The sequence below is a fragment of the Trachemys scripta genome, chromosome 10, assembly GCF_013100865.1.
Source record: "Trachemys scripta elegans isolate TJP31775 chromosome 10, CAS_Tse_1.0, whole genome shotgun sequence".
Taxonomy (NCBI): Eukaryota; Metazoa; Chordata; order Testudines; family Emydidae; genus Trachemys; species Trachemys scripta.
The window spans coordinates 22,135,773-22,147,837 of record NC_048307.1 but is presented as its reverse complement, the minus strand read 5'-3'; the positions used below and the strand labels follow the sequence as shown (position 1 = coordinate 22,147,837).

Genomic DNA, 12,065 nt, shown 5'->3' with positions numbered 1-12,065 from the left:
AGAAGAGAACGTTTTTGCTTTCAGGAATGTAAAGCTGGGTTGCACGGTTAGGTAAGCAAACTTTAAAGTTTTGGGGCTTCTCTTCAGAAAAGCTTCAAATTAATGAGTACGGTACAATGAATTTTCTTCATAACTAATTGTGAACATCCACATTTTCTGAAAAACAAATCTTGTTTTCATTGTGATCAGGCTAACTTTAAGCCAGCAGATTTGCTAAAAGTTATTGATCAATTACAGTACAAGGTAAATGTCAAGAGCTTTGACAAGAAAAAAAATGTAAAGGTAAATTTGATTCCTTAGTTTAAAGGAAGAAAGTTTTAGAAAAAAAAAATCTTTAATTTTGTCCAACTTTTAAAAGTGTTCATATGCAAATCTGGAATTCATTAATAGTATGATACAAATGCAAACTCAAAGATAAGATTCATAAGTACAAAGGATTTTAAGAACAAAAGTTAACCTCTGTTTCTCTCAAACACCACAAAAACAAAATGGCAACCTGGCTGGGTTTTTATACAAAATAAATCACTTCTCATTCAGTATTTACAGATACAGGTCTTGCTACATACATCAGACTACAATAAGCAATTACAGTATCATGGCAGCTTTACCAGATTAATACTGTGAGAGGTATCTGAATTCATTTAAGAAATTAGCAAATAAAAATTGATTTAGGAGAGGAAGCACTAAGTCAGCTCTGACGGATAAAAATTAACTGGCCTGAATAAAACAGCTTTAAGTCATGCCCATCATGTTTGCCAATTATAAAAGGTGTGGGATACAAAGAAAATTAAGTGTTATACAGTTGGAATAGAGGGAATTTTAAAATGAGCACTATTGGCAAATGTTTATAAATGTATGGGTTTGACTGATTCATCTTGACATGCTAGGATACTACAAAAAGCCTCAAATATTTTCAATATTAAACCAATTAAAGAGATTGTCCAAACGCTCCCCTCTGGCAAGTTTTGAATAATATATAACTGTCAGGAAATGCTAAGTTACAAAATAGCACACAGCACTCAGTTTTAACTGTTTAGAAGGTATTGAGTGTAAAGGCCCTAACAACTTGGCATTAGCCAGATTGCACAAGAGTAGTATTATAGTCTGATTTTTATAGTTAGCCAAAAATCGAATAGCATGACTACAGCAACTGTACAAGGCCCATTCAAGATTACAATATCCTCCTTATTTATGGCAATGGTACATAAAACAAAGCCTACCTTTAGGGTTATGGTACCTACTGCTTCAAAATGGACTTACCTCAGGCAATTTTTTTTAAATTAACAAAATGAGCATTTTTTCAATCACCACAAAGGAAGCAAGCAAGCAAAGAAAGCAATTTGTTTTCCTTTCAGATGTCTGACTTCAGACATTTGGACAGCTTAGGTATTCAATTCCTAAGAAAAAGATTCAATGTCAAATCACAGCACTTGTGTTTCCAGACGTCGTACTTCTTTTACCACAAGATCAATATTTATAATTGGATTAAAGTACAAGGCCCAGTAAAACAGACAGTTGCAGACAAACTGAGGAATAATGGGCCAAAAAATAGCAACAAAAAGTCCCTGGGTTGACACTTTCCAGAAATGGCTCCACATTCTCTGAGGAATAGTCCTGAAAACAAAAAAAAAGAGCAAGAGAATCATCTTTCTATAAAGAAGGTATTCTAGACATTGCTATTAAAACAAAATGAATGATGAAAAATACTTATGAGTAGTCATTACAACATTAATTCAACCTGTGAGATGCCACCTAGTCTACTGCATTCTCACCAATTGCATCCTATGGTTCCAACAGATGCCTTTCAGGTGTAGCTTCTGTCCTGGCCTACTCAGATAAAAATACTGCTACTGAGCCACAAGAATTCAGTAGTTTATAGCAAGTTTAGATAATTACTTAAATAGAGAAAAAAATTATGTAGATTGTTCTCCACAAAACCTACTGTCCTTCAGTAGTAGAAAGATAACAAAAAAAACATCCTGTCAAAACATTAACCCTCTTTTTGCCCATCCCCTCCAAGCACAGCATGAAAGTAGACACTAATGACTGCTCATTTCTATTCTAATAAAGCAATATTGATGCCATACATTTTGGAAGACAAACTAGAATAGTGCCTGGTAAACAGTCATTACTCCCACTCTCTAGCTCTGTAACAGGTGATGAACATCTTAAGTGAAGCCTTAATAAATAACAGTAATCTAAATTTGAGAAAAAAATAGCAATTCTTTGCAAGTAATTGTCTTCCAAGAACTATTGTACTATACTAAATTTTCAAGCCAATTAGACGATCTTAATTTGCATTGGATCTTTAGCATACACTCCTTACATCAAGATTGCCATAACAGAAACTTGAAGCTTTTTCCTGGAGAATTAACATTAGCGAATTTATGGGAAGCAGTAGAATGTATAGTACTAGTATTCAGAATCAACAGATGTACTGATTAAAAGTCACTCAAAATGTCCATACAATTATATTATTCACCAGCCGTGGTATACATCGATTCTGTGGGCAGATTCATCTAATACTTATTCACCTTGATGGTGCTGTTTCAACATGGTCATTTTAATTGTCAAAATTACAAACATAACCAATTGTCACCATTTATCCCTGCCCGCTCCCCACACTCTATCTTCAATAGCAACCATAAAAAATTGAAACCATCTGAGCAAGACTTACTTCAGTTCTCTTCTTGACCAGAGCCTCCAAAAGGAGAATAATTCCAGAACAGAGAGCAACATGGCATTAACAATTATAAATCGTGACGTCCAATAGTGTATCTCCAACCAATCCCAAGCAAATTCAGCTATTAACTGATATGGCAAAAATGAGTACTTAACAATGAATTCTCTCCACTGTTTCCAAGTAGGATCCTTAAGGTCCTAAGGGGAAAAAATGAAAATCAATGATCAAATTAATTACATACTAGTTCAGTTTACCTTTCATTGCTTTATGGTTTTTCCTTCGTTGAAGGAAGTCCTTTTGCTTCAATAAAGTTTTGCTAGCTAGTTAAATGGAAATTTTAATTTCCATCACACAAATTTTTAAGTGAGGGTGCAAATAAGTAAGCATACTCTACAAACAAGCACCAGCTGCAGATATGGGTAAGATTCCTTTCAATGAGTACTAATCACTGAAGTGTTTAAGAAACTAAAGAAAGTCTTCATTATACTAGAATTAATGACTGAGTAGGTGTGTAAGCAATTTAAGAGTTTAAAAACACAAGATTGTAGAAAAGACACTGACATTTTAAATCCAGGAAAGTCAATCTTTTAAAAATATACAGACAGACATGCACAGGAACTGCCATATCAGATTAGACAAATGATCACAGTTGCCAACTGTCACATGGTAAATAAGCACCCTAATTTACACAATACACCAAAAATCAAGTTAATCCCATTTCAAAACAAGGCCAAACAAGCCAATCCACAAACAAGAACCCCAACACTTTATGTGACTAGATCCCCCCGGCGTCCAGTCCGGTACTGTGGTAGGCCTGCTGTGCACTCCTGACTCTCTCCCACCTTACCCTTGCTTGCCGGGAGCTGATCAAAGAAGCAACAAGCTACAAGCCCAACAAGCCAAAAAACTAGCCAACAAGCAATCACAAGCCAATTAAGCCAAACACAAACCCAATGTCTGCATTTTCCCCCCACAGGTTTGGCATGTCTGCAAATGATCCATCTATTCCACAGTCTAGTTTCTAGTAGCGGCCAGCAACAGATGTTTCAAAGTAAGGAGTAAGAAAGCCTTTGACAGACAGTTACAAAAATAAACTTGCCCTTAAGGAAACTTTTTCATAACTAGTGCCAGAAATTGGTTCGTGTCCTGAAACCAGGAGGGTTTATTCTCATTTTCCATATCAATATTGAATCCTAATACAAGCTTCAACTTTTGCCCCTGTAATGACTCAAGCCTCCTTCCTTCTCTTTATGCCTATTTTATTGGATGTACTGATTAGAATTAAGGACTCGTATTGTATTCTCAATCTTAAAAGTTTCTCAGAAACAGCAGACAGTTAAGAATTGCACAGCGACACATGCCTCAGCAGAGTTTAGGTTGCTGCTTCCCTGTGAAATCCACCTTTCCCATCCACATGGGATTACAGGTCAACATTCTCAAATATGGGAGCCTACAGTTAGGTTCCTAAATTAATATTTAGGCTAATAAAATAAGTGATTTTCAAAGATGGGCATCCACAACTGCTGCCCAAGTCAATGGGAGCTGCAGGTGGTCAGCATTTCTTCAACTCGGGCCATATATTTAGATTATCAATATTATAGGTGGGGACAGTGACACCTATAGTTAAAGTGTTGGACAACCATCCATCAGAAGGAACTGAAAACAGTCTTCTTTCTAACTTATCATTCCTAATGGTTAAAGTTTGGCTCTTTTCTATTTTGGTCACTGCTTAAGCCTGAAAAGGTTCAGCCATTTTCAAGGCCAAGGTTAGGAAAAGATTACTTCTTTTTTTTAACCAATGTTTAACACACCCACAACAACCCAAAACTTATAAGTCCTTTCAGTGAAAAGCTCTAACTTCTTCATATTTTGGAGCAAGAACCTGAAATTTGACATCATCGTCACTCTGGCATCACAGAAGTGCTGTTTATCATCCCTAAGAAAATCTCTGTTTGGCTAAGTTACAAGCCTCTGAACTATTGCTATTTACACATGCAGAAAAGGCTTGTTGTGGTCTGGGGACCAAGTTCTCCAAATACTTCTTTTGTATTGGAGCATGCTCCAGCCCAGGGCTGCAGGGACTAGGGATGACTTGCCTGCAGCTTCTGCTCTTAACTGAGCACAAACTTAGTGTATGGCTACACTGGAATGTTTAATTTCTGGTTGAGCTGATCCCCTAAAAATAGAAATGTAGGTACAGCAACATGAGGGGCTGGCTGCCCCAAGTACAATCCCCTCTGAGACCCTAAACATGAATAAGGGGCAGCTAGTGCTTTTGTCACATGTGCAACTGAGGCTACACGTCTATTTTTAGTGTATTAGCTTTGGTACGTCTTCTGAAGCTGGTAGTTACACCTTCCATCTCCAAGAAAAAAAGACATACCCACAGTCTTTCCTGTGCCCTCAGTACTCACCCTGGTTGGGCCCAGGCACACAGAGGAGGAAGAGCCTGACTTGAATACAGAGGGTTGAATAGGGGCGTGGGAAGGAATAGATCAGTAACCAAGTCCTGAACCTTCAAAGTTGCTACAGAATTAAACTACATGAGCTGGCAGCAGCAGGCTGTTATCAGAGAGTGGGGAAGTAGTAAGTATTTTCAAGTGTGAATAGGCATTTATCTTAACAGCTTGTCTGAACAGTTTCAAAATTTGGTAGCAGAAAAAGATGCTCACAGGCCAAATTTGAAGCAGAAGACATTCGAGGATTTTAAAGAAGGATGAAGGGACACAGAAATAAAGTGGAATTGTGCTTCCAGACAGAAGACAACATTAAATAAGGAGGAGTGGTTGTTGCCACTACAGGCTTTATTATAAATAAAATGGTTTCGGACAAAAAACCATGAAAGCTACCACCTCATTCCTTCAATTCTTAGAGTTATTAAATGGATTTTATCCAGTATGCTAGGTAAACATACCATGTTTTTAAAGTAATCGGTTATTTAGAAAAATACATAGGAACCTTCAGATGAGATTTCTTTTAAAGTGCAAGCCACATGTGTTAAAAGAAAACAGTGTAGTTAACACAAAACTGATCTTTAAATACATAAATTTGTTACTGTAGTGCCCTCATAAATTACAATGATTACTCCAATTCAGACTAATATTTATATTTTGTAAGGACAAGTTTACACATATTCCAAGACCAGTAGAATATTTTTCTTTAAGCTCCAATGGAAAGTTTTTCAAAGGAATGTCAGTTTTAAAAACTGACACCAAAACATTTTAGCAGTAAAACCTAAATATGAAACTAACAATTGTTTTAAGTTGTCTAAGATGTCAAATGCAAAAAGAAAAGCCAAGTGAAGAGATTATACTTTAAAAAGTACAAGAATTCAGAAATCTAATTAGTAATATACATAATTTAACTAGACATTGTCACTATTTGCTTTCACAAGGTTTGCTCTTAAATATAGAAATCCATCGGAACAGATGCAATGCCTTTCCATTTCTGGGCAAGGAATCGCTTGGTACGTCTAGTCTCATTTACCATTGATTAACACACAATCTACACATGGAAACAAATGTTTAAAAAAAAAAAAAAAGTGTTAAGTTTGCAAAGTCAGGCATTCAAAAGTTAGAAAGTCCCTGTGCTGGAGTTGCCCATGCAGCTTCAATTCTGCCCCCTTCAAATATTTTATTGGAACAGTATTTAATTACATGATCAAATGCTATTTTCCCCCATGGAGACTTCTATTTCATGCAGTGCTACTTTTTTTTTTTTTTTTTTTTTTTATATATATAAAGTCAACCTGAGGCCAAGATGAAGCATGATTTTTTTTTTCCCTTTTAAACCTGAATGTCTATAACTGCCAAACAGTAACCAATTAAGAACAAGGAGTTATAGACAGTAAATGCTGGGCAACTTTAATAGCTGTTACACTATCAACACCCTATACAGTAAGCTTGAGGATGAAGCTTATTTAAAAAAAAAAAAAAAACTTCCCTGCAAAAGCTTTTATTATAAGAGAAGAATGATAAGCAATGTGCTATGCATATTTGAAAAGTAAATTTTAAATACCAATGCTTCAATTTAAAGCAATTAGCACAATGATAAATGTTTTAAACACCTACTAATAATTTTGTGATAATATCTTCATATTCATCTTCTTGCACAGGACATATTGTGTAGATGAACGGTAGAAATATTTCGGTGTAATCAAACAAGTATAGATACAACATACTGAGTCTTGGAGAGCTCTTTAGTGCATATAGTAGGAACAGTGACTTTCCTGGATTTACTGCCTGAAATGAATCAGAAGGTTAACAGTGAGACATACTATTATGAGAAGTCAGCTTTAGACTTTTCTGAAGTATGTTTATTTTGCTTTAGCAGTCATCACTGAAAAATCATTTAGCATTGACAAATGTGACAGAAATCAAGTCATTAGTTTTTAAACTAAACAGTTTGCACACAGACTACTTCCCTGCCTTGCTTTCTTCTGAACATTATGATTTTCTGGGCTTTTGTTGTGCAATATACAACAGTACCATTACAGTTACATCCACTGCCATACCAGTCACATGAATCCTGTTTTTCATTCACCTTTGAGAGATTTCATTTGCATGTTATCCCTTGCATTGTATTCCGACACTTATTGATCCCATTCTAAAGAATTAGAGGTTTCTTTGTAGTTGTCTAAATAGTCTTTGAAAATATCTATTCTAAGTGACACACTTCATTACTTTATAAAATTTACCTTGTATTCCCAAAGGTTCTGTGGTGGTTTAACTCCCAATGTTTTCACACGTTCCAATTCCATTATGATGGCTTTTCTATGGCTACTGTTCTCTATATGATAAGGAGTTTTTGTGAAATCTTCGTCTGTTATTGTTAGTAGAAGCCTACAAAATAAAATAATTCAGAAGGGTAAATACTGACAGCTCAACTCTTTCGTAACAGACACTATTTTAATTCTAACATAGTAACTAGATACTGAATCACCAAGATATCACTTTTAGAAATTATGTCCCATACCATACACTTTTAAAACACACTAAAAGCTCCCAAATCCTATAAAATACATTCTGTGGTCTTATTGACAAGCTTGAATTAAAATCTTCCCTTACTAATTCTGTCCCCACATTTGGCAAACAAACAAGTTTTAAGCCAGGCAAGCCAACATAGCTTGCCTTTTATTCCTAGAGCTGTGCTCACACTATAACACCACACTATAAGATAAGATCCTATCTAAGGGTACATCTACACTACAGGGGGGAGTTGATTTAAGATACGCAAATTCAGCTACGTGAATAGCGTAGCTGAATTCGACGTATCACAGCCGACTTACCCCGTTGTGAGGACGGCGGCAAAATCGACTTCTGCGGCTTTCTGTCGGTGGTGCTTACTACCACCTCCGCTGGTGGAATAAGAGCGCCGATTCGGGGATCGATTGTCGCATCCCGACGGGACGCGATAAATCGATCCCTGAGAGGTCGATTTCTACCCGCCGATTCAGGCAGGTAGTATAGACCTAGCTTAAGTGTAGTAGTTTATGTTTTAAATCTGGGTTTCATGAAAAGAAATCTGTTCTGTAATTTTAACTGGTCGTGCATCAATTTAGGATGGAAGAGTTAGCATCTACTGGAGCATCAAGTTAAGAGGAAGAGTGGGGGAAGGGAGAGGAGTCTAGAGAAGAGAAAGGGTATGGAACAGCTGTCATAGGAGGAGAAATTAAGAAGATTGGGACTGTTCAGCTTGGAAAAAGGGGGGATATGATAGAGGTCTATAAAATCATGAAGGATATGGAGAACATGAATAAGTAGTATTATTTACCCCTTCACATAATAAGAATAAGGGATCACCCGATAAATTAATAGACAGCAGGTTTAAAACAATAGGAAGTTCTTCACACGATGCACAGTTAACCAGGGGATGTTGTGAAAACTGAAACTATAACTGGGTTCAAAAGTGAATTAGATAAATTCATAGAGGATAGGTGCATCAATGACTATTAGCCAAAATGGTAAGGGATGCAACCCCATGATCTGGATGTCGCTAAGCCTCTAACTCCAGAATCTGGGTCATTCGATAACTGTCCAAACCCTGTTATAGAGACCTAGTAACTTTTTACTTATAATCTTTCCTGACTATAAGCTATCAAAACTGTAAAACAAAGAAAAATCACATACTTCGTATTAACACCCATTATTAGAATTATGTCAATTAAATTGAGGGTTGAAACATCCTTTGGTACCAGAATGTTTGATCACCTGGGAAACAAGATCTTGACATTTCATTACATATATAGTATGCAAAATGAAGTCTATCCAATTAACTGGTTCTATTATGGCTACTCTTGTCAGTTTGCGATTGTATTTTCCTCACCTTCCATTCACTAATAAAAATCTCTCTCTATACAGGGAAGCCCAAGGACCCAGCTGTTCTAGCCAAAGAATCACCTCTTCGGGAGTCCATTTAGCAACAGGTTTGTGGACAAGAAGATCATCTTCATATTCTCTGCTGCTCCAATGATACCCAAGCAGAACCACCTACAAGACAGCCAACAGATCCTTTTGGAATGTAGTATAATCATCATCGACAAAGTTTGGATCAAATGTTTGAAAGTCTTGCAGGTTTGATGGGGTACACTCAAATACTACAACAAATACTCACATTTGAGTAAGATCTCCAAGTTCTCAACATCTCCCACCCCCATTTATTATCCATCCACAGTTGGCACTTAAATATATAGTTAATCACCAACTCCACCCACCACCCCCAAAAATATTTGTCATTACTTTTCTGGAGTGCTTAAATTAAATGCTGATGGTGTTGGTCAATGATTTAAAACCATCAAGATGGTTTTCCATCTTGATCTGGAAAATGGATGGGGATGAAACTTACTGCCACACAAGTTAAAGCTGTCAGAACACCAGAGAAAAAACCCCCTCCTCGAGGATTAATTCTTCTCACATTTGGAGGTGCAGAAATCTGATCATTTCCATGTTTTTGGAAGGCTGCAAGGCTGTGAGCTACATCACTGTTTTGCTGAATGTCTTCTTTTCTTTGTTCAATGGCATCAGGAAATAGCTTTTCAATAGCATCCCTGGAGAAACACATATCAGTCACTATAATATTTCATGGAGTCTACCCAAGTCTACAGCACCGAGAACTAGGACTCAGCTGCAAAGTGTATTTTACAGCTTATTAGTTACCTATTAAGTTTTGAGTGAAAGGAGGTTTTGGCAATCAACATTAGTTAAAAGCTGAATAAAAGGTTTTTATACACAGCTGTTATATTTAAGGTTCACTATAAAGAAATATATGACAAGAAAAACTGAAGTTTTATACAATAACCACTATTCTAAATTTAGATAGTCAGGATATACCTTAGTACTTTTGAAAGGCAGCTAATAGGTTGTTATTCAATAGCACTGGCCAAGTCCAACAGTAAAGCCTAAAATCAACAGTGTAGACTATTTAATTGAATATTGTTTACACAGCTCAGAAAATTGCTTTCTTAAAAAAATGCAATAAAAAAGGTTGTATGTAACTCAAAAAAACAGCAAGTACTTAATGAATCAATACTTCTAGCATTGTGCTGTAATGAGATCAGAATTTATTCCAAGGAACTAAAGCAGTACTCACATTAATACCACTGATCATTCAAAACTAGAATTATTTCTAGTTGTGATATGTTGTTACAAACTAATAAAAGTGAGGGGGGGAAACTTAAGGCATTTAAAAAAAAAATCTGAAAAGAAAATTCAGAGATCCACTCTAAAATACAGACATGATTACTTCAACAGTTCAGAACAGTTACATATTATGAGAGACTACAAGCCTTAAAGACTGCAAGAAAGCTCTGATTACGGAGTGGGTTTAAAAGTATATAGCAAAAAACAAACAACTAAGTATGTATGTGTCTTTGCTGTTAGAAAGACCAAATAGATGCATTACAATTACCTGAGGAGGATGTTGACCTTGGGGAATCCTTCCCACTTTTCTCTGCATTCTGGACACTCATTCTTCTTAGAGGATACCCACCACAAGGCTAGGCAGTGTCTACAGAAACTATGACCACAGTTCAAGGTGGTGGGATTCACCAGAATATCATAACAGCAATGGCAAGAGAACTCGCTAACTGAAATCAGACGGCTGATCTCAGGAGCAGCATCTGCTTTAACTTTAAACTTTTCATTCTCTCTTTGTAACTTCACATCTTCCTCCATTTTCCCTTTGTGCATCAGATCACCAGAAAGCACACTCCAAGTCTTTAAATCATGCAAGGCATTATTAATTCTGCAAAACAATGAAAAAGGCAATTATTTTCTCCTTAACAAAACCTAAAGCAGTATTAGAGGCAGCATTAATACAATGACCAACTTTTCCATGTGACATGTAATGTTATATCCTCAATGTTTTAACTCAAATTCACACACACACACACACACACACACACAAAAAATCATTTTGCTAGAGTACTGATTCTAGCAGATGTAGCAACACCTTCTACCTTCTCTCAATTATAATACATCCAGTACAGACTACAATCAAAAACAGACTCTGGATTACCCAGCTAAAATAGCTGAAACCTTAAGCCCTTCACATTTTCTTGCCCTTCATTTATCTTCAAATGCAAAATAATCAACACCACCACAACAACCAGTAAGCACCTGCCAAGATAAAACCAAAGGTATATATATTTTTTTATTTTAGAAAACTATGTATTTAATCAAAATTCTGTTGGGTAACAGACATCAAATCACCATGCTAAGCAACACTGAACAAGTTTAACCTAAAAATATTGCACGTATAGTATACCATGATCAAATTTCCTCTGCCCATTCTTGCCCTGCACATTCCCATGTAGAGTCCCCAGCCTCCTACAGAGGCAGACTACATTAAATAAATGTAGCTCTGTGCAAGGACTGGCTAGCACAGACTTCAATGCAGGATAAGAGCCCAATGATTAGATGGTCACAGTGCAACGGGACACATCTTCCCAGCAAAAACAGTGACTTGAATTTTCTACTGTCTCACCATTTCAGGAGACCTATTCTATTGAGATAAAGTTTTGTGGGAAGATCAAGCAGTCAGATCTATTTCGGGGGGCGGGGGAGTTGTGGGTGAGATACAATAGATTGCTCAGATTAACAGTCATCTTTCACATTTTATTTTTTCAGGTGCTCTTCAAGTTTTCTTCATTTGCTGCATCAATAGCTACAAATAGACATGGGCGTCAGCGCAGGGCCACAGGCAGCAGCACAAGGGCCGGGCTTTGGGGTGCAGACAGCGGGCCGGAGGTCACAGCTCAGCCAGGTACCGCGGCAGGGGCCGCGCGTGGAGCCCCGGCCCCTGTGAGGCAGCGGCAGGCAGCCCACCTACTGCTCCCCGCCCCCTCACTCGGGGGCGGCTGAGCCGAGCCTGCCCTGCCTGGCGC

The 12,065-nt window shown here is 37.1% G+C and overlaps 1 protein-coding gene across 1 annotated transcript; it reads right to left on the bottom strand.

The window, feature by feature from the left end:
- Positions 1-493: 493 nt before the first annotated feature.
- On the bottom strand, positions 494-11,768 carry BFAR (bifunctional apoptosis regulator). The gene is made up of 8 exons (XM_034784027.1): positions 11,666-11,768; positions 10,589-10,924; positions 9,527-9,728; positions 9,008-9,171; positions 7,380-7,524; positions 6,754-6,924; positions 2,678-2,880; positions 494-1,614 (listed from the first exon to the last, which is right to left on the bottom strand). The coding sequence occupies exons 2-8, from the start codon at positions 10,867-10,869 to the stop codon at positions 1,422-1,424; spliced, it is 1,359 nt and encodes a 452-aa protein (XP_034639918.1). The 5' UTR covers positions 10,870-10,924; positions 11,666-11,768; the 3' UTR covers positions 494-1,421.
- Between the last annotated feature and the right edge of the window lie 297 nt (positions 11,769-12,065).